General features: G+C 42.1%; 1 protein-coding gene across 3 annotated transcripts in view; it reads left to right on the top strand.

Moving 5' to 3' along the window:
- The window catches only part of arap2 (ArfGAP with RhoGAP domain, ankyrin repeat and PH domain 2), a 172,886-nt gene that overhangs the window by 22,613 nt on the left and 127,296 nt on the right, over window positions 1–22,977 (top strand). For all 3 annotated transcript variants that reach the window (XM_042222247.1, XM_005925826.3, XM_014334712.2), the window contains exons 8-9: window positions 8,469–8,589; window positions 22,270–22,463. In XM_042222247.1, the coding sequence (XP_042078181.1) occupies window positions 8,469–8,589; window positions 22,270–22,463 (315 nt within the window). The remainder of the gene's footprint in view (window positions 1–8,468; window positions 8,590–22,269; window positions 22,464–22,977) is intronic.

The following is a 22,977-nucleotide window of genomic DNA, read 5'->3' as shown; positions in this document are numbered from 1 at the left end:
CTCTATCACGTGATGCATACTGCTCCGACGTGCTAACGTTCTGAGGTGAGTTATGGCGTATGTGAGGTGCTTTCGTGATATTTAATGGATCGGATTACATTTTTTATTTTTCTCCGATATCCGATCCAGTAATTTAGGTCAGTATCGGACCGATACCGATACGTAATATCGGATCGGTCCATCTCTACTTAAAACATTGACTGAATGCTGAATCATTTAATAGTTTTGATAAAATGCAACAGTGAATCAAACTATTTTTCCATCGACCTCCAATAATTTCTAAATGATACAAGTTCTGTGAACTGGCAGACTGAAGACCGTATTTATTGTCGCCGTTATGCTACATCTGTGAGGTAAGCAGGCTTGTCAATGGGTAGTGATGTGTCATATCTATGTCAGACCCATTTCCATCTTACCTTTTTTAGGAAATACAAAGAGATTTTCAAAGTAAGACATGTCTGAATTTAGATTAAGTAAAGAGTTAAACAAAATGTGGAAATATGACCGAGCTATAGATGGTAATGGTTAAAACAATTTTGAGTTTGAGAGAAGCTTAATTATAGTAGTACTGAAATCACGTCAGTTCCAAATTGGAATCTAATCAACCGAAACCCATTTATTATTCCACATATAACTTTCTTACTTTGTGTTGATAGTTGGGGTGTGTAACCTTGATGTGTCCTCAGCCACTCAATACAATCTTGAAAAGTCTAAAGCAGGGGTTGTGGAGTGCCGCATCAATGAGCTGAACTTAGTTATGCGCAATATTAATTTTAACTCCTTCAAAGCTTATTGATGCGGCCCTCCACAACAGTCCCAGTTTCTCATGTGCCCCCTTGGGAAACTTGATTGCCTACCTCTGGTCTAGAGGATAAATCAGAAGAGAAAACAACAAATGTATTTAAAACATAAAAACAGTATCAGTTTTTTCATTCGAGGGGTTGCAAAGCGGCTTTCAGACATCCAGCAACTGTAAGCAAGGTAGAGAAGCTTAAATGTCATGCTCTGTATTGAAGTTTCAAATACACATAGAAGCGTATTGGGTGATGTGGAAATGCATTGAAATGAGCTGATCTGCAATGCTTTAAATAAGCTTGAATTTTGTAACAATGCTAGAATTTTAAGCTCGATACTGATACTCAGTGTGTTGTGTGCTGTTTTTGATGTCATAAGGGAAATAAATGGCACAAAAAAATCAAGACAAATTCCACAAAAATATTGTTTTATTATTAGCCATAGCTGCTAACTTTTAATGCTAATTTAGTTGACAGTTAATGTTGGCTTTGAGTAATAGCTAATAATTTAACAGCTAACATTAATGTGTTTGTTTACTAGATCAATATTTATGATAGCTGCTTTAAAGTTGTTAAAATGGGAGCTTTAGTGACTTCCAAATTCATCATAAAATGTTGTTTAGTTTTCTGAATATCCACTGCTGTTCATGTGTTCAGCTTCTAGTGGAGGGAGAGGCCGTGTGCCTGTCTGTCTACAGCGGTGCTGTGTGAAGTTCTGAGCCAACTGTTTATTAATCTGAGAAGTGATTTCCCGAACTAAGTGTGAACTTAAAAAAGGGAAGTATTCCTACATAAAGCTAAAACTGTTCGCTATCAAAGTATAACATCCTCTCAAATCTCTATGCAAAATCTACATGCTCGCTTGTACCACAGTCAAGAAACTGTTATTGAGATTAAATATTTTCTGCATTCAGAAATTTTTTGTTGCAGTACATTGGATATGATTAAACACACACATCAGTTTGGGAACCTGGGAGCTGACTGATAGTGGAGCTTGATGGGAAAGGCAAACATTAAATCATGTATAGAAGGAGTTGTTGGATACATGGTTAGAGTATGTGGAATTTAGCACAGTCAAACTTTTTATTATGCAAGTCTTTTAGTTTCAAGTCTGACATAATGTGCTTTGCCATTATGCTCTCACTAATGACCACTGGATGTGTTTTGCAGTAGGAACAGGCACATTTACTGCGTGTGTGTGGATGTGTGTTTGAGCAGTGACCCCATATCCCCCTCCTAGGGCCAACTTGTTTTCGCTGCAGCAGCATTGCACAACATCACAATCAATGATGTGGGACCTGTCTGATGCCTGCTCGTTAATCACTTACTAATTATAGCTCTCCATGCTCTCTCGCTCCCTTTGCCTCTCTCTCTCTTTTTCCCCTCGTTTTCCCATTCCAATGCATATGTCGCTTTATTTATCAGGACACGCTCCATCAACAGCAGGGCGGGAATCGGCAGGGAGGCCAACGAGTCAGCACTTTATACTCTGTGTCACTGTCGGTGCAGGGATGACAGTCTCTGGAAAGATGAAAGTTTGCTTTAATGTGTGTTTGTGTGTGTGTGTGTGTGTGTGAGCGAGCATTGTTGTTTAGACTTTTAAAAGTATAAAAAGACTTCTAAAGTCCTGCCAGTGTGACTCTCCCCTGTGAGACAGTAGAGGACTTCATCATGTTTTGGGTGAATGGAAAGGTTGAGTACAATGTCTCTGTCATCCTTGCTTTGTGCGGCCAGCTGAGGCCCTGCACCACCCAGCATACCACCCACTGCCACCTCCAGAGGGTTAGCGCGGGGGTAGAAGAACATTAAAAGGAAGTCTCTCAGCACTGGTTTATGTCAGAAACTGAACTATGAGTTGGTGGCTTTCTTTCCCTCGCTGTGCTGAGACGTGTATTCTTGTGACTACAAAAAAAAAATAAAAAAAAAAAATGCTGTACTCCTCAAGCTACATAACCTTTTTGTTGTCTTCCTGATGTGGGGGTTCACAGCTCATCTCAGAGGAGTTGTACTCATTACAAGATTATGCCAGTCAGAGAGATCTGAGGCAAGAGTAAATACAAGAACAAAAATAAGCAATTTTGAGAACTCTTTTCAAAGGAAAGCGATTTAAGCATGCTAGGCACCAGTTAGAGATCATTTGCAGGCTAAATTAACCTATAAACATTAAAAAGTTAAAGCAAGAAATAAAGTTAAGCTAGACTTGGTTTACATTGAATTTTTAGGCTCATATTAGTCAGTGAAATTGTGTCTAATTAGGTAAAACTTAATATACAGCAATATAGTCAGTAGCTTAGTGATGCTAACAGTGCTAACATGTTTACCGTGCTAATCAAATATTGACTAGATTATGTGAGATTATGCTAATTAAACAAGATGAAACATTACATTCTTTCTATTATGAATTAAACATGTCCTTCATGAGCAGTAAAAACTGTTTGAATACTACTAGTATTTTGTGGTGGTTAATTGCAGCTAATGCTACAAAGCTACACTGCTAACTGACCAAGTATCTCACTGGTCTCCAGGCCTGTGTCACGCAAGCCTAGATGCCAGTTGACAATACTCTGGCAACTACCGGTTGTTTGGGGGGGAAATAATGTGTATTTCCCTACGAGTTGGTGAATGAATGCTTGGTGCTCGGTGAAATTGCTCACAAAGCGGAAAACGTTGCAGCTGCAGCAGTTGCTCATCGGTTACGTGGAGGAGCCAGCCTTCTTTGCAAACACACACTAACCACTAGCCAAGTGACAGTGAAACAGAGAAGTGTGAAACAAACTGGACACAGAGATAATTCACTTTCAAAGTAATGTTGACTGAAGCAGTAGAACACAACTTTTACTTTAAACAATCTCACTTCACAGTTTGTCATATTTTTTTCACATTCTACTCACAATATTACCAAAGCAAGGAGGTTCAATCTGACCTAGCCATCACAAGCAGCCCCTTGCTAACTGGTTGGAGACTATACAGTTTTTGCTGATAAGTCTTTAGGCCTGTGTCTCTGAAGCCTTAGCAAATGATAATGTCTATAAAAGATTTAAACCTGGAGCATTGGGTAATGAAACAAAAAATATTATTTTATTGCATTTGTAACTGTGTGAGTCAAAGTTGCTTATAAAACCATCAGACAAATCTTCTTTCTTTAGTTTAAATGAAAACGGTTTGCCCTTTTGAGTCATATCTTAAAAGACACAAGCAAAAAACAGACTTCTGCAGTCTGCGCTGAGCTTCAGTTTGGACTCTTAGATCGAGTCAATACTGATATGAGTATGTTTTTCTTTCTTTATCACGTTCTGTCTCTAGCATTTGTACACAAAAACAAAAATGCCTACACGCTAAAACATTCCCATGCTTGTTCTCTTTGCCAAACTTTCCAACACCCAAAAATCTCTTTTTTTTGTAGCTGAAAACCCCCCTGGGATCTGTCAGCACCAGACAGAACTAATCGCACTTAATCTCAGTCGCAACTTGAAGGTCTCTGGCCACGATGATGTCATCATAGGGGTAACGGAGGTGGCGTGGGAGAGTAGCGAGATTCGCAGTCTCACTTCTCTCTCTGTGCAGCATTGTATCCAATCTGTCTGATCAATCACGCCTTTCGCCTGATTTCGTCAACAGTGGGATTGACTTGGGAGAAAGCTGCGGGCCTGAGATGTAGTCTCCGGGGTCCCTATATTGGTGTCGTGTGTGTGTGCGTGCATGAAGACAGTCCAAAGCCTTGCTTCGGGGTAGTGAGAGGAGGAAGTGGAGGAGGATGGCTGCGAGGGATGAAGAGATGAGAGGCTGGGGTGGGGGATGAAGCTGGATAGAAGGCCAAAGGGGAGATGAGGTTTTAGGACAGGGGATCAGTCTTTCAGTGTGTCTATCTGTCTGTCTGCGTGTTAGTCAGTCTGATGTGGAAAAGCTCCCTTGCAAGCCTGAAAGCTTCTCTACTTACTATCTCCAGTATCATCCTAAGATGCCTGCTCTGATGCTGAGTGTTTCCTTTTTTCACTGTGAGTGTGTGTGTGTGTGTGTGTATACATCCTTAAAATGGCTTTTATTTTGACTCCCAGGACCCTGATCAAGTGCCCTGATGCAGTCAAGTTCAATAATTATTAACATACCTTTAGCTGCTCCCATTAATTGCTTTTATGTTTTAACATGTTTATAGTGAAAGCGATCTATTACCTAAATTTCTAGATTTCCTCAGATCTTTCAAGTTTTTTTTAATCATCTGTCAGCTTCATGTTTTTATTTTATGATCTGCAAAATAAGCGTTCTGATTCATTTTTCTCACTAGTTTTGTTTTTTAGTCTCAGCTCAGCAGGCAGTGAGCTCTAAGGAAAAAAAAAATCCAAACCCCAGTGTACACATCCTGCCCGGCACCACATGTCAGACAAAGTTGGTGATTAGCCGATGCCGCTCGCTAACGTAGGGAAGCATTTGACAAATAAACAGCCTGATATTTTGCTCAGCGGTGGGTGATGGAGGACGCCGAGCGACTTAAATCCATCAAATGGACAAAAACACAGCCTGAAATAAATACCGTTAAACGGATTCTGTCTGTCAGCAGTAGGGAGATGGTGGTATTAGTGTTTGCTGTTTCTATTCACAGTCAGTTCTGCTGTCCCGGAGAGAGGGAGGGGAGGGAAAAACAGCGTAACCTCTAAACTAACACTTGGAAGGGAACCAGACTTTGGTTAAAAATGAGGATTATAATTCGACTCCATTAGAACTTTAAAGTCTAAATCTTTTATTCTGGTCTGATCCTCAGACAACAGATATGAGAGACATGAATGATCTCACAACTTCACTGTTCACAGTTAGGCATAAATTATTTGGTTTTTACATGTTTAAAAAACAGAAAACACAGACGCCATCGACTTCTAAATACTGCAGGCAGCTCGCTGGTCGTGGATGCTTTTCCCGGGAGGTGCAATTTTTCCCTCCAGCCAGTTGGTGTCCTCATGCCTCCACTGAAAATCTGAGCGTTTGAGATGCCAGAACCTTAACTCCATGCTGGTGGTAAAACCTCCTCCATCCTTTTTCTTTTCTTTTTTTTTTTTTTTTAACCCTCCTCCCTGTTTTTTTTCCTTTTCTTTTTTCTTTTTCTTCTCTCCACACGGCGCCTCTATTATTGTAGGCTTTAGCTCCATTGCTCTGCCTTAATTGTTTCCTGAAGTTTACCAGGTTGTTTTTGAAAAGAACAGAGAGTTATCCATGCAGGATAGGCAGTTCCACGCACAAAAAAGGAGAGGTAGTACCGACACCGCCCTGCAAAATGACATGGGGTGACAAACCCTATGGAGGACCAAATGAGAGGCCTTCCCTAGGGTTTGTATGGCTAAGAATGAGCAGCTGAAGTTGGAGTGGGGAGAGGTCATAGAGGAGGGGAGGTGAGTGTGGAGGAGATCTTTTGGCAGACGGAGGTGAGTCAGGTGTGTCGGCTATTGGAGAAAGAGAGATAGTTAGGCCTCATTGCTTCCTTGGCAGCCAGTCCCCTCGAGATCAGCCTCAAAAACCTTCACGTGCATGCGGGCGGGCAGCTGCCGCTCCGGCGCATGGCGTCATCTCAACGCCGACCGCCGCTTCCCGTCACATCGCACGTCTCCGCTGACTCTGCTGGGAGAGTATTTACAGATGCACAACTCACAATTAAACAAGTCTCTCCTGCGTGACCCCAAAACTGGAATTAAAACAATTAATTAACCCATGCCGGGGTATAATTATCCGTGCGCAGCCGCCGAGCTAATTCATCCACGCGCGCTCTTACTTTCTCCTTTCCTCACCTTCCTTTAACTTCTGGCTAAATTTAGAGAGAGAAAGAGGGAGATATTGGTGTGAAACTCCCGGGGAGAGGAACGCACACGGCTGCCTGTCGGTAATTAGGTTGAGCCACTCCTTGCCATTGTTAACATCCTGCTTTAATATGAGAAGGACCCCTTCTTGACCCTCTTAGGCGTCTTCATTTCTACATGATGTCTCTCTTTTTCCCACGCGCCTCCTCTCCTCTCTTTGTCCTCCCTCTTCTCTGTTTCTTTTTCTTTCTGATCATGGATTTATCCCTTCCCCTCTGTTTTTTTTTTTCCCTTCCCCTCCTTACCTCTTTTTTCTGATTGTATCACACAACGCTCTTACCATTTTCTTTCCCTTACTTCTCTCCTTGGCCTTTCACCCAAACCCAATTTATCTCTTTCTTTTTTTTTCCCACCATCCATCCATCCCTCCCACTCAGCCCTACTCTCCTTAACTGACTGTGCCGGCTGGTATATTTTTGGCTGCGTGGTCTCTAGAAATAGGTTTTTGTGGATGGCAAGGTCACTGGTTTAATTAATAATGACAAGAGGGAGTCAAAAGTTCACATCCTTTTTTTTTTAAAATTTCTCATTTTGTCTTCCCCACACCCTCTTCCCTCTTTCATCCATCCATCCTTTCTTCCTTCGCTTACTCGGCACACTCTGCATGTGACTGTGGGATAGAAGCACGGTGTTGTGCGCGACAGACACAAACTGTTACAGTTTATACACAGGAATCAAAATTCAGGTCAAGAAAACAGGAAAAGGAAAAAATCTGTCATATGAAGTCATTTGTTGTTTCTGTGTTTTTTTCCTCCTTATTTTGCAATGATAATGACATTATCAGCATGAATAATGCATTCTCGTGTCTGCCCCCCCCTTTTTTTTAACAGCCATGTCATTTTTCATGCCACTACAAAAGCATAATGTGCTGCCCCCCCTCCCCCCACTTCCCTCTATTGCAGGAACGTTATAGTCTGAGATGTTCTTGGACATTTCTGTGTTATATTCTCACATCAGGTTCTGAATACTGATAGTGATGCCGTCTGTCCTTGATTCTTCAGTAGTCATAATATTAAGTTTGGAGGTTTTTTTCTCCTTTTTTGTCCATTCTATCTCGTTTCCCATTCATGGTGACCCAGTACTGTAATTGCCATTGTCGAGGGAGACTGTAAAGAGGGTCACGAAGCCTCCAGTGCAACATCCTCCTTATTTGGATGCCTCCACTAGAGCTGCTGGGGAGGAGGGGGGGTAATGAAACAAAGCACACAACCAAGTCCCGCTTTACCTACTCACTTCCTGTGCTGAATCCCCAGTACACGTGTGCACGTCTCTTTTTAAATTTAAAAGTTTGTTTTCAGCTCGTAGATTTGTTTCACGAACTTCCAGATGACGTCTCGCCGCGTGCGCTGGCGTTCTTTAATGTAGCGCAGTTCACTTTTTTTCGTTTGGACATCGTTTCCTGCTTTTGAAATTCTGCACATTTCAAGTTTCCAATTCGAGGTCGGAGGTCACGTCGATGCAAATTCGTTCCGGCTCTCGGAGCAGCGCTCCTTGTCCGAGAGCGTTTGTGCGATTTATCAAAGTTATTGCTGGACACGGAACAGGGTTGCTTCATTTCTGCAGATAAATCTGACAGCCTACTGATAAGATGTTTCTGTGGTTTCACGAGGACGTCTGTTAGTGCTGTTTGAAATTGAATGCGGTCCTAACAGAGAGTTATACAACTCAGGATTTCACGTCTATTGATACAAACAATGCACCAGAAAATAATAACTGTGGGCCTACAGATGCAGATAATAGGAATAAGCAGCAGTTGAATAACATTATTAACATGCGTGAAGCGGCGTGTGTGCTTGTGTTTATTCGCTGTGTGTGTGTGTCCTCCTCTGTTTAGGAGATGTACTCCAAAGGGATGATTCTGGCCAGTGCTATCAGGCAGGTGCGAGGACTGGGCGACAACAAGTTTGAGGTAGTCACCTCCCTGCGGACCTTCATATTCCGAGCTGAGAGAGAAGGTACAACAAGTGCTTCCTTTTCCTCTTTGTTCTGTGGTTTTGCATTCAGCTATGAGCCACACGTGCCGTTCTTTCTGTTTGTCACTCTGACCGGCTGATTCCCCATCTAGCCTTGTTTTTCCTTCCTCGCTCGCCCCTGTTTCCCCGCCTCTCCCCCCTCCCTTCCTGTTTGTCTCTTTCTTCTCCTACCTCGCCATCTGAATATCTGAATGCCTCCGTGACAATCTTCTGTCTCACCTCCTTTTTCCTCTATTTTCTCTCTCTTCCTTCTCTAACACGCTCTCTCTCTCTGCAGTTTCTTTCTCCTCATACTCATTTTCAGTTTTATTAGGCTCATTTGTATGACTGTGAATCCTTTTGCAAAGCACCCCTGTGTAAAGAAACGGTTGTATACATTTATTTTCAGTCTTTGAAGACAGATATGAAAGGATCAAGATCCATTTAATGTCTGTGAGTTAGGTACAGCGATGTGGCGTTTAGCCTCCCCTAGCATGAAGATTAACGCAGCGTTCCAGTTGCCTCGCAAGTCGGATGTTGGGACTGGGAGTGACACCACTCCCGAGGTGAGCTTTTTCCAGTGGTAAAATTGGAAAAGCAAGGAAAAATGGGATTTGTTTTGCTCCTTAGCAACGTAGAGGCATTCATATGTCACTAGAAAACCAGCACAGTGCTTGGTTTTTGTTTCTTGTGCTTAAAAACATCACTGCTGCCTCTTCATGGACAGAGCACAGTCAGTGCTCTGGATACATCTTATTTAGCAAGTCACAAATACATAACAGTGGCTGTACAAACTGCAAGTTTGACAGTTGTGTATGTGTGCACTGGATTGGATTGTGAAGTCGGGATTGGTGGGACTGCCTTGACTTGTTCTAGTTGAAAATTCTGACTGGGAACTTGCAAGTGCATAATTTTGGAGACCAAGATCAATATTTAGTGATTTAAAATTCATATATTGCTGGAGACAAATTGATTTCTGTAACATTTGTTATATTGAGTTCTTTACTTACTCATTTAAACTGAGTCAGCTGTCGTGTTTCTGGTGTTCCAAACACGTGTGGCCAACTGGGAAGCTGCAGAGCGCCCCTGGTGGACGAACTTTCTCCTTTGGATTCTTAATTTCTAAACTTCCTAAACTTTCATTTATTGGCCTTTTTGCTAATTCACATATGTTGAGAAAAATAGTAAAATTGGCCAATATATCCGCACCGCTCGAGTTTACTGTAGCAGAACGGCTGGTCAATGAGGAAGCAAAATTACTTAAGGGGAAACAGGATTCTGCTCTAAATTTATACTTAGTGTTAGTATGTGTAGGCTGATTAGGGCCATGTTTACAACTCGTGATCACTGGGCCACAGAGAGGGAAAATGTCAGCATTGTAGCTGAACTTTAAGTGCAAAAGATGTTGCGTGCCATCTGTGACAACAGATATAGATATATATATAGGACCTGCGGCGGGTTGCAAGGTGGCTTGGAGAGAAAAAAGCAGTTTTATTATTGGCACCTTTTTTGAGATTTTCTATTTGATTGCTTATAAGTGTGTTAAAGTTTCCATGTTAGCGAGGCTGCTGCAGTTGTGCTTCAAGTGATGGAAATGTTATCATCAGAGGGTGACGAGTGTTTCGTGATCGCTTGTACCCGACTGTGGAGACTTTACAATACAGCTACTAGAACTATAGCAGGAGTGACTGCTTGGATGTGGAGTCTCCTGTCTCCGTGTAAACACCACTTTAGAAGGAAATCAGCTGATGTTTTCTGTCACTGACGTAAACCAATCTTTGGGGATTGGGACTTGGTTTGGTTGAGCTACCATTACGCTTGAAAAAGTGTTATTTTCTGTCCAGCTGAATAAATGAAAATTATGATCTACCGATGAGTGTGCATGTGGTTATTAAAGAGGTCAGTATTGCAGAAATTCTGCTTAAATAACATCTTTCCTCCCTCTACTCTTCATCTTACTGTCACACACAAAACGCCGCACGAGTTGTCTCCGCTTATCGTCTTTGAGGTGGAAGCTTTGTCTGTGTCGGCCTTAATGAGAGGGGAAGGAGACACTTTCTGCTCCTCACCTCCCGCCTGCTTGATGGCAGTCTATTAGGCAGCGCAGGTCAGACAGCTCATTCACTAAATGAGGGTCTGTTTCTGGGGTCAGATGCTGGCTGCCCTTTGATTCATGGGAATAAGTTAGATTGCAGAAATCAAGCTCTGCGTGGTTATGGCATTGAGTGGTACAGTGTAAATACGTGAGAGCAGGTAGAGCTGAAAGATCTTAATCGACCGGGTCACCGAGACCTCAGCGCGGGTTTGTGACACGCTGACATCTGAGCCAAGAATAGAAACCTCAATATTTGACTTGCTAATAGTCATTACTGAGGATCACCTTATTGCTCTTGAAGAGCCCTACTGGTCTTTTAATGGCAACATAATACTGGAGCAGACATTAAGCATCAGGCCTTGCACAAAATCTAACTTTTACTCTGGTATTCTGTCAGTTTAATGGTGACCAAGGCATAGGAATAACAATTACTACATACAGTTATTCATTAATGGAAACCCGTATTGAAATGTTTAATGGATAATTATTTATGTAAAGAAGCATTTCATTTTAAGTCTGAGCAGAAATTGTAAAAACACCCAGCATTCGTGTGGATCCATGTAAAATGTCAGCTGAAGACGATAAAGGGACTTAATGGGACAGAAATGAACATCTCCCGTTATTTGCTCTTTAACCAAAATGCATACAAATCATTGTGAGGCGTACGTGCAGATAATAAGCGAAGAAGGTCATTCCTTTAGAAAATACGACAGGTTGGGAGGACTTTTGAAAAGCTAAAACCTTTCGATGGTTCCCAAAGTGTTTGTACTTGACACCATTCTTGTCGAGAAGAGCGTCACTTGTGAAGTCTCAGCACTCAAAGCCGTACTAATCAGTGCTTGTATGGAATTAATTAGCACCAAACACTTTTGTAAAATGTTTTACTGTCTCAACTAAGCGTTTTAGCCTCTTTCAGCTAATTGTTTTTTTTGTCTTGCAGTGTGCGGTTTTCCCGTTCAGCAGCTAAAGAGAAAAAGATTGTGTAGGGATGCAAATGTAGCTTGATTTAGACGCAAAATTGCAAAACTTGATGATGCTGGTTTGTGTTTCTTCATTTTATTTAGGTTTATCCTCATTCTCCAAAATGTACCAGAGGAAACAAAGAAATGTTCATTTTGAAGAATAACCTTTGAATATTAGCCAGTGCAGACCTGATGTAACAAAAACAGGTAACCATCAGCTACTGCCATGGAGAAAAGTCATTAAGGATGCGGACAGGAACAGACAAGAAGGCTGATTTTGGCCAGTACTGTTTTTTGTTTGATGTATGGGTGCATTTTCAGCAAAGCTGAGCAAAAATAAAGTGAAGTATTAGTGTTTCATTATCACCTTCACAGAACCAAACAAATGTGGGAAAAATATGCAAACTCCCTGGGTAGATGGTAGATTCGAACCCAGGACTTGCTTGCTGTGAGGCTTCAATGCTAACTGCTGCTCTACTGTGTTACCAGAATATTTGATAAGTTAAATACAGCAAAAATGGTTGTATATATGTATCTGATCAGCCGCTTGTTGTGTTTGTGGCCTTTCAAACAGTTGTTGCCAGTTGTGGTGGACAAATTATGAAACATCTAGGCTCATGGTGGAAGTAACTTTTTAAGATTACATCTATGGGCTGTTATAAAGGCAGATACCGAGAGATTGGCAAATATTGACCAATAACATTGAACTGCCGATAACTTCACTCTCTGTTCCCCAGTCAGTTGACCTTAGCGAAATTAGCCACACAACACGCCACAAAAGACTAAAAGCTTAAAGTGTGTACCGGCTAGCTAGCTAGCTAGCTAGCTGGAGAGCTTCTTAGCGTCTCGTCTTAGGGAGAGCTTCTTCATTACTCTTTGAGGTTGTGGCCCATCAGTTATGTTACATCATCCCATTTTGGTAACAAAGGATTTCAGTTATATTGTGCACAGATGCACAAACGTTTGAGAGCTAAAGCGAAATGTATGGAAGCTCAAACAGGAGATTTTACACTATGCATATACGAGATATGAATAGTTCTGGCTGCTTTGTGGCTTCCACCGAGCAAAGATTTGCATCCAGTCTTTTCATTCAGGATTTTTTTGTTTTTGCTTCACCTCTAGCTCATAAAAAACAAACAAAAAAACAACTTGCCCTTCAAAAACTTTTTTCATCTTTTCCCCCCACTCTGAGGACCAAGGGTGTACGACAATCCCTCCCCTCTCTGTTGATTCAGCGCATCATCATATCGATGACTGCCAGCTTTTTTTCTTTTCTTTTGTTTGGTCCGTTTATGAGTCGCGGGTCCTCGATGGCATCATTTATCAGGCTGTCTGATCGTCATACGTCACACTCAGTCGTCTTGACAAGAGCTGGGAAGGGGAGAGGGCTGTCTGATTTGGAGGTGGCCTCTGACCGCTTGGGAACAGTCGGATGGCTCTCGCGAAGGTGGCTCCTGCCATCAAAAGACGAGTCTGTGAGGAGAAATGAGAGAGAGGGAGAAAGGAGGATAAAACTTGGCCTCATCACCTCATGCATCTTTAAACAGGCCCACTCGCCTTGTGGCGGAGAGTCATCAATCTTTGGGGAAACACATGAAAAAGAAGGAGACACGAGCAGACAGAGGGAAAGAGAAGGAGTTGGTTAGTGAAGTGGAGTTAAGGAGCTGCTGGGCCGATGCAGGTGGGGGGCGAGAGTGGGGAGAAAATGATGAAGTGATGGTCGGAGGAGTGTGCGAGAGTGGTTAAAGGCATCCAAAAGGCATAGAAGAAGAGGGAGGAAGAGCAACAAGGGAAGAAAGGGATTAGGCGAGGAAGTGGCAGGAGTGGATAGTGCAAGAAGCAGACATGCAATCTCGATATTTAAAAAAAAAAAAAAGGAACAGAGAAGTAAAGGCGGAGACGGCAGGGAGCGATGAAAAGGGCAGAGTGAAGATGGAGAGAGGGAAAAGGAGGAGTGAGAAGTGAGTGAATAATTGAAGGCCACCGGAGAGAGTGTGCACACAGCTGTCGGCTGATTCCCCACTTGGTCCGCAGGTGGCCCCTTCCCTTAGGTACTGTCAGCTTGAGAGAAGAAAGATAGAAGGAGGAAGGAAGGCAGGCAGGGGGAGAAAAAAGGAGGGAGGGAAGGAGTGATGCACAGAGCGGTGGCAGCGGTGGGGGAGAAGAAAGTGTGGCAGGAAGAGATGCGGCGAGGAATGATGGAAAACAGACAGGACAGAAAGGGGGAATGTTGGAGATGTGCGGAGGGGTTGCAGACAAATGTGCTACAAGACAGGAGATGAGATTTATTGTGTTTAAAAAAAAAAAAAAAAAAGGTTGATGATTTGTATTCTGATGCTTTGGCAATTGCCTTTCCACAAGCCTGCTCGTAACACATGTTGGTTCTGCTCGAGATGACAGGAAAGAGTTTAGAGAGGTGTAGAGAATGAGTAAGGAAGAGCAGAGGAGTGGTTGGGAGCAGCCCAGAGACAAAATGATGGCAGAATTATAAACTCAGAAGGACCTGCAGTGAGACTTAAGTTTTGTACATGTTTGTACATGTTTCACTTCACATTATTTCATACTTCACTGCTACAGTGGTTGGGTTTTGGAGTGCTTTTTCCTCTTAGCTAAATCAGGTGAATGCTAGTCCAGCGTACACTCTCTTTAGCTGGACGTCTTTCCTTTATTGAAAGCCAGAAGGCCCACCTATAAACCGTATGGGATCTTCGCAGAGACACAGATGCCTTTGTGTTAACCCATGAATATTATAGGGCTAATAGTTTTGTCACAGAATAAAATAAAAGAATAGACTTCTTAGAAGATCTGTTGTTGCAGTAAACCACATAGCAAGCCGTTCCGTTTGTGAAATAACTGCCTTAAAAATGTTTTCAAAGTTATAAAGGCCACAGTTACTGCAGGGACTTTGAGTTAAGGCACTCAAGTTATCTGATGTAACACCTAGCAGAGATGTCACCTCAAAGTGATAAGTTTAAGCCTCGCTACATTTTGAGATGTATGAAAATTCACCCCCGTACAGCTATAAAAGTCCATGCATAAAATTAGCTACAGATCACAGAGTGTAAAATACATAAACATTTTAGTCTTTAACTTGGGCCTTCTGACATGAAAGTGTGTGGGGGCTGACAGTCTGTCAGATCTTGATTGTATGTGCTGTATACGTTTTAAAAATCATTGTTTCAGTCTTTGTGGTCATAAAGGACACTGTCAACAACAATACTCAGGTGGGCTGTGGTGTTTAAGTGATGCTTAGTTGGTATAATGGGGCCCAAAGTGTGCCAGGAAAATGCACCATTCTACGCTTCTACACCATTACACCAACAGCAGCTTGACATTTTGATACTTAACCAACATTCTGAGTGTTGCAGCAAAAGTTAAGAGTCATCAGCGCGATTTTGGGGAACCTGTGGGATTTTAGCCTCAGCTTCCTGTTTTTAGCTGACAAGAGTGATACCCAGTGTGGCCTTTGTTCAGAGATGCTCTTCTGCATACCTCAGCTGTAGTTTGAAGCAGTCTGATCGTTCTCCTCTGACCTCTGACATTCAATTCAATTCAGTTTTATTTATATAACGCCAAGTCACAACAATAGTTGCCTCAAGACACTTTATATTGTAAGGTAGACCCCCTATGAGCAAGCACTTTGGCTTCCCTTTTAACGGGAAGAAACCTCCGGCAGAACCAGGCTCAGGGAGGGGCGGGGCCATCTGCGGACCGGTTGGGGTGAGAGAAGGAAGACAGGATAAAGACATGCTGTGGAAGAGAGCCAGAGATTAATAACATCAGCAAGACATTTTCATGGATAGAACTGCTGTCCACTGGAAGTTTTCTCTTGTCCAGACTAATCTCTGTGAACTCTAGAGATGGCTGTGTGGGGAAAATCCCAGCAGATCATTGCTTTCTGAAATACTCGGACCGAACAACCACTCCACATTCAAAGTCACTTAAATCAGTTTGAACTGACTGTCACATAATTCAGAATGTACAAAATCCACAGTTTGGATACGTTTGCCAGAAATTTGATTCTGATGAACATAAACGGTTTTTACTGAGGATGAATGTGAGTGTAAGACGTAATTTGTGGCAAATGTGTAGATTAAACACTAAATAATAATAGAAATGTTTTGTTCAGTGTTGGTGAGTTTGGGCACTGAGATGATTAAAAGGAGAGAAACAGAAAATGGCCACAGTCCCTCAGCTTTGTGTATCTTTTATTATTTGTTTTCCTCCCCTTTTGTTTTGTATCCCTGCTGATGGAAACCGCGTGGGCGGCTTCTAAGATCTCTGTTGAGCGCTGAGTGGACCTAGCTCTCATCTCATCCACTTTCGCTGAGGATTATCTGCCTCTCCCCTCGTCTCTCTCCATGAAAAGTCGAATATTCTTTCAAATAGATGGCCTTGCATATATCCCTTAATAAGCACTAGTTTTAGCCGCTGGATTTTTAGTGGCTGGCAGTTGTTCTGTGCATGCAGAGGTGATGCCGTGTTTGTGCACTGAGCAAAAAATCATTGCGAGGTTCTTGTGCGAGGCAAATATTAACATACACAAATCCTAACGTGCAAGGCGTACAGGCACGCCACCGTTACTTTCACCTTCCTCCTCTGCTACCATCCCTCCTGCGCTCAGATTGACAGCTTGGGCGAGGAGGCCAGCGGAAAGTGGAGGGAAGGAGGAAGGAGCCCCCCCCCATCTGAATAAATGAACAGGCAAATAAGTGAGAGCAGGACAGGTAATGGAAGTCAGAAAGCAAGATGGGAAGGGAACCGTAAAGCCAAGTGATGTAAAGGGCGGTCAATAATTGAGCAGGCCTTTTATTATTGATACCAGCTCTTTGTGAATTCATAAGAGTCTGAGGGTGGGGCTGAGCTGGGATTGGTACCGGGCAGCAGATACAGTATTTTGGTGCTCGAGTGGGGGGCGGTTAAGGTTGTCGACGATGAGGACGCCCAGAGACCTCAGAGGGTATGTTTGCATGCAAATTCAAGGAGAGACACGTCCACAAAGGCTGCAGGAGGGTCAGAAGGTCACAGTCGAGAAGATGATTAAGGTCAATTTATGACGGTGACAGGTTGACGGTGACCAAAAAAATGATTGACGGGTCCCTTCCTGTGTGTGTGGAGGACACGCCGATAGGTCACTCTGGGGGGTGACGCAGCTCAAGTTCAAATTTGAGTCTGTCAAAGCAGAAAGGAGAAAAATGGAGGTGTAGTCTGCCTTAAAAAAAAAGACCTTGAAGAATCACCTTGTTGTTTTTATAAATACGAACTAATTTCTGTGATCATTAAAATTCTGGATATATTAAATTAATTTGCACCCACGTAATAAATCTGTAACGACTGTGTTTTTGAATATTTTGGGGTTATTAGGTCATTAGGCCTGTTTTTATGCTTTTAAATTGGTTCTTTAGTTTATTTATGCTACAAGTAAGCAAGACAAATTGCAATTGATGCACTGTTTGGGCCTTGGTGGCTAATTTTCTTTTGTACACGCTGATGTCTTGGGGCGTGGGTGGGCGAGGGTGGGCAAGCTGTAGTTTTAGCGGCTTTCATGTAATGTTGTGTTGATGGTTGCCTTTAGGAACTTTGTTAAAATTATATACTATATGTTAAGGATGTCTCCTTTGAGTGAATTAGATTTTTACTCAGAAACCGGCACTGCTGACATAAATGCAGGCAGTCTTCTTTTCTGCCATCCTGCCACCTGGAGATGACTGGAATAGCAAGACGCCGTGAACAGGAGCGCGCACTGTGTCATGTGAGCATGGGCGTGAGTGTAAAACGGTCCATTTTAAAATTTCCGGAGCAAGGCGATGCTCCACAATGATTTATCTGGTGACAAGAGAGGGTACCAAAAACATTTTGCTCTGACGATTAAGATGAACTTGGAGCTCGTTTGAGCAAATTAGATTGAACAGAAAAAGGAAGTATGTGGGTTTTGTGGTTCGCTGACCAGCTTCCGTGTTTTGAAGAATATTTTTAGTGTCAGTCTTTCCATCACATACGCCTCACTCTATGGTGTGTGTCAGTGGTTACCGACCTTTTTCATCTGACATACACCCACAGCCCTGTCAGATGGATTCAAGAACCCCTTCATCTTCACTGGGCCTCATGTTCAAAAGTGTACAGTTGAACTCTTTCTTTAAACTGGACTACTTTCACTGTACCATTTATCAGTCATGGTTGGCAAAAATGTCTCAAGAATGCATCTGCTATCAGTTACTACTCCATTTACCAGCTCTCAATTAGTGACCCAAGTAAACTATAGATGAGCCGAACACTGTTTTAGCCAACAAACTTCCTGCTTGCCCATACTTTTAGCAAAAGGTTTACAGTGGCCCCTCGCCATAACGCGGTTCAACTTTCGTGGCCTCGCTGTTTCGCTGATTTTTTTTGTGCACTTTTCCATGTTTTTTTTTTTTGTTTTTTTTACAGCGCATAGTGTTCTACATCCTAATTGGCTGTAGACCATTGTCAATCAATCTCGTGCCGTGTCTCCTGTACAGTGCAGAGTGCGTTCAGCTTGTCAAATTTACATAAATCTTCGATCTCTAGCAGTGTGACTCTGAAGTGCTGCACTGTGTGTTTGTAAGTTTTCTCCCCAACAAACACAACAATGTCCACGAAACGTTTTGCACCCTCAAAGGCAACTGCAGGTGTGTCTGGTTTCATTCTATATAAGACTTATTTTTCTAGAAGGCTTGAACTTTGAGAGCGTTTAAACAAGAGAGAAAAGTGTGAACATGTTCATGCCTGTCGCGGGTTATTTTTGGAACGCAAGTCTTGCGATAAACGAGGGACCACTGTACCTCACTTTTTGTCCTTTGTGTGTAAATCTCAAGTTATCAGTGCCTTCCTTTTTGTATCAATCTTTTGTATCACTTTTACTTAACTGTTCTTTTGTATCTTGTAGAGCCTGTCCTTTTTAATACCGATATCAAAAATCTGATATCGGTGTTAAACTCTGATATCGATCTTTTGATATAAAAATCAAAAGATCTGTTTTTTTGGGATGGGGGGGATTTCTCTGTATATTTTTTGTGTGTTTATGTACTCGTTTACATCAATCGATTGTTGTGTGTTGCTAACTGAGAAGTTGCAGAGTATCCTCCAGTGTGCAGTTTTGAAACTAAATAGCTACTATTGGCCGATACGATACATCAGGTAATAAATGTGTCAGGCTCTATTAACATGGTTGCAAATCACTTTTTTTGGTTATTGTATGTACTATTTGTGAAAATCCAGTATCTCTAAATGTTAAATCAATCAATCAATCAATCAATCAATCAATCAAAAAAAAAAGATGTTTCAAGTCCAACTTGAGTTATACCATCCAGGTTGTTGTGATAGTGTCCTTCAGCTCATCTATATTTTTGGTTCTGGTGTTTCTTATGTTCTGCTTGACAGTACCTCACAGCTTTTCTGTGAGGTACTGTCAAGTACCAACCTGAACCTCATATAACCTCTGTAAGGTTAGGGTCATGTGACTTGGCTGGCCAGTTGAGCACAAGCTCTCTGGGCAGGTGCCAAGTCCTGCTGGAAAAGGAAATCAGGATCTCCATAAAGTTCTTCAGCAGATGAAAGCATGGCTGGCTCTAAAACCTCCTGGTATACGCTTGCTGCGCTGACTGACACAGTTGACCAAATGCCACCAACACCAGCAGATGACACAGCACCTCACTTGTAACAGTTACAGTCTTTTCCTGAAGATTTCCCTCATGGAGGCTCTTGATGCACTGACTCCAGCCTCAGTCCACTCGGCATAAATCTCTTCCGAGTTCTCGAATCAACTTTATTCGGCGGTCCTCTCGAGGCTATAGTCATCCCTGCTGCTTTTGCAGCTTTTCTCACCCCATGTTTCGCTTCAAGTTAACTTGTAATTACTATGGTTCAGTACAGCTCTCTATGAACAGCCAGCCTCTTCAGCAGTGACCCCCCCATAGTTTACCCTTGGTGTGAAGGGTGTTGATACGTGTCATTTGGACAAATGCTGTCCAAATCAGCAGTCTTTTCTGTGATTATGATTGGTTGCGAGTGCTGAATTAGACTGAGACATTCACAATATTTAATTTACTCAAACTCTAATAATTTGAGATACAGGATTTCTGCTTTTCATACGTTTTTAGGCCTAAATCATCAAAAATAAACAATAAAAAGGCTTGAAATATTACACTTTATGTATGGGATATATGGCAGTTTACATTTTTTGAATTATTTTTAAAAAATTGTATGTTTAGATGAATTTTAGTCATCCAAACAGTGAGATGTCAGTGAGCCTCCTCTCCTTCACTGGTTCAGCACACGCTGTTCTTCTTTGGATTTCTGTTCACTTTGACATTCTTCGAGGGAGACACTGAGTCCCCGCTAGCTCCAGGCTATTCTACTTTTTAAAAAACGAGATGTGGCAAAAAAGGGAAAAAGATGAATTTTCCCATCAAGGAAATCAATAAAATTCGTTCATTGGCATGCTACAGCAGTTTGTTAACCTCTTTCAAGCATTTTCATTAGTCTGCATTTCCAGTTGCAATAACTTTCATATCACGATTCGTGCAGTTTCCTTCCTGTTCTTAGCAAAGAAATGTAACGGATGAAAAAAAGCAAGCCGAGAGGATGTTACACCAAGCGAAGGTGTTTCTTCATCCTGAACATTTGAGCAAAGCACATTAAACCCATGCGTGAGGTATCCAAAAATACATTTCCTGAAAGGGGCGGTGTGACCACACACAAATGTTTGTGGTTATTCTGAGAGCATCATTTAATCATATTATATTCCGATAAACTGTCATGCTGTCAGTGCTGCTTTTTGTTTTTTTGCTTTTCGTATGATGAGTTGATGCTTTGCACATTTTCACTTGGAGGATATTTATATTTCAAAAACATACAGTAACTTATAAATTCTTTTTTAGAGGACAGCATTGCTGCTTGCATAGTGTTCATATCAGCTTATAGAGTTTTTTAAATGCATTTCTTATTCCGGCTTGTATAGAACAGCTACCGCTGTGGGTTCTGCTTTGGACCTGTGATGCGAGTCTTTGTGTGTGTTTACAGTCCTTTGGTATTTCTTGTGTTTCCACTTTGCGGGCTTTGATAGCACCGTGTCTTGGGCGGTGGAGGGATGGGCTTTACAGCATGTGCTTCATGTCTGCTTTTATGTTTGCTTGAAAAGTTGCAGAGGAAGATATCTGAGAGGCCTTTCGAATACATCTTTTGAATGTAAACCCTGTGCGGAACATGATGGAGCACACTACGTTTGAGCCATTTATCTGCACAGTAATCCAGGGGGATTTACAGTAAGTCCTGTCCCGCTCAAGGACACTGCTTGAAGACTCCAAACTGCGTTAGATGTGCCATTGATGGGACAATTGACTGTTTGCTAAACCCGTCTTTCCAGCAGCAATTGTCTAATGATAGCTACCCGAAGAGTCTAAGGCCTGTAAAGCTTTAGATTCCTTTGTTTGCGTTGTGCTGCGAGACAATCTGCAATGTCTTCTTTTGTGGTTTTATCAAACCCCCAAACAGCAAGAAATATAAGAAATTGACTGATTAATGTGTTTATCTGCTGCTATAGGACTCCTATATCCTGCAATCCTGTGAAAAAGTGCGCCCCACTTTTAGTAGCAATGACATGAATTTACTGGAAATACTAGTTTTCTGCATGACTTTATCACTGTCTCACTTGCTTGTGGAGGACTTTTGGCCCGTTTGCTTGTGTTCATTTATGTTTGGCATTTGTTCATCCAGAGCTCTCCTCAACAAAGTCGTTCATCATCTTAACGTAGCAGTAGCTGCTGTTCATTAAAAGTGGTCAGCATGTGGAAGTAACAACCTCTTAAGTCTCTCTTTGATGCAATGACATGGCAGCTTTTTTTGTTTTTTTGAAGATATTAATAACTTAAAGTGGTTATCACATTTCATGAAACGGAGCGTTTGAAACGCCTGAGCGGCAGTAGATAAGGATTTGGACATCGACGAACAATTTGAACCCCAAAATAAGAATTTCAGACGAAGCGATGCTCTTAAAGCCAAGATAAGCTGCTCTGTGAAATATAGTCACTCCTCTTTGTGACTTTCTTTGTTTTCTTCCAAACCTGAGACAAATTAGAGTATTCAGAGAAGTGTGGCTGCTTCTCGTTAAAACCTGTACCTTTTTTTCTTCTCTTTTTATCGTATATTTTAATTAGGTGTTGTCTTGACTGAAATTATCCCCGCCACATTTTGCTTGAGGCTTGCAAATCTCTGAGAAGCAGCTATCTGTATCTCCACTGCTAGCACTTTTCAGCTTTGCAGGATAGTGGGTTTTTTTTCTCCTTCCAGCGGCTGAGTTAATTTTCACCAATTGTAGCTCATCCTGTGTTTCAATTACTTTTCCTTTCAGGCTGGAGTTTTCTGTATCAGTATGCAGCGGAGGTTTAGGAGCCAATGTAGCTCACAGAACAAATGCAAAAATGATGAGTTAACACTATGATTCAAAGACTTTAGGATGCCCTGATCTCTTTTTGTCTGGTTCTCTCCCTTTCTTGATTTCCTTCCCTCTTGTATTCACTCCTTTACACGCTCACACTTGTATCCACATGCACCATCTGCCTCCCTTTTTCTCTCGTATCTGTCTCTCACTCATGCACGTGTCCACAGGGGAGCGCCAGGAGTGGATGGAAACTCTTCAGACGGCCACGCGCCCCCCCGCCTGTGGCTCCCAGAAGCGCTCCGGCACCCTCCCTCACGCCTCCTCCACAAACAAGCGAGGCTTGCTGGAGCTCCGCGGTTACAAAGGCAGAGTGCTGGTGTCCCTGGCGGGGAGTAAAGTCAGGCTCTGCAAAACAGAACAGGTACTTCCAACACCGTCGGGACTTCCTCTCTACAGAATGACAGCTTCCTGTTTTTTGGGTTTTTTGTTTTTAAAAGGGGAAGATGAGAGCTTATCTGAAGCAGTGGTGGCAGATGTGGAAATGCTCTTGAATGTGTAATGTGCATAAAGTAAACATATTTGCTTGAAATTGCTTTAGGGTACACTGAGATGCATTGGGCTCTCTGGAAAGACTGCTTATAGCCACGTTGACCCAAAGCTCGATCACAGCCACAACGGGCTGAAGAAGAAATGATACAAGACGAAGAATGTAGGGAAGTTAAAGTTGACGTGTTGTGCATGTAGCTGAAAATTGAAAATAGAAGCAGATGCTGAAATGTCTTAAGCCTGTGTTCTTTTAAATGTCCAGCAGAGGGCAATAATTCTGTTTACATGGTTGTATGAAAGTATGTTGGAAAACATCTCAAATACTCACTTGAGTAGTTGATACATTTGAGTTCAAGCAATAGTTATGAGTCTTTTTGAATGCACCATGA

Source organism: Haplochromis burtoni, unplaced genomic scaffold, assembly GCF_018398535.1.
Source record: "Haplochromis burtoni strain Fernald_Lab_line unplaced genomic scaffold, NCSU_Asbu1 Contig_82, whole genome shotgun sequence".
Classification (NCBI taxonomy): Eukaryota; Metazoa; Chordata; class Actinopteri; order Cichliformes; family Cichlidae; genus Haplochromis; species Haplochromis burtoni.
The sequence above is the reverse complement of the archived record's forward strand: the minus strand, read 5'-3'. Positions and strand labels throughout refer to the sequence as shown.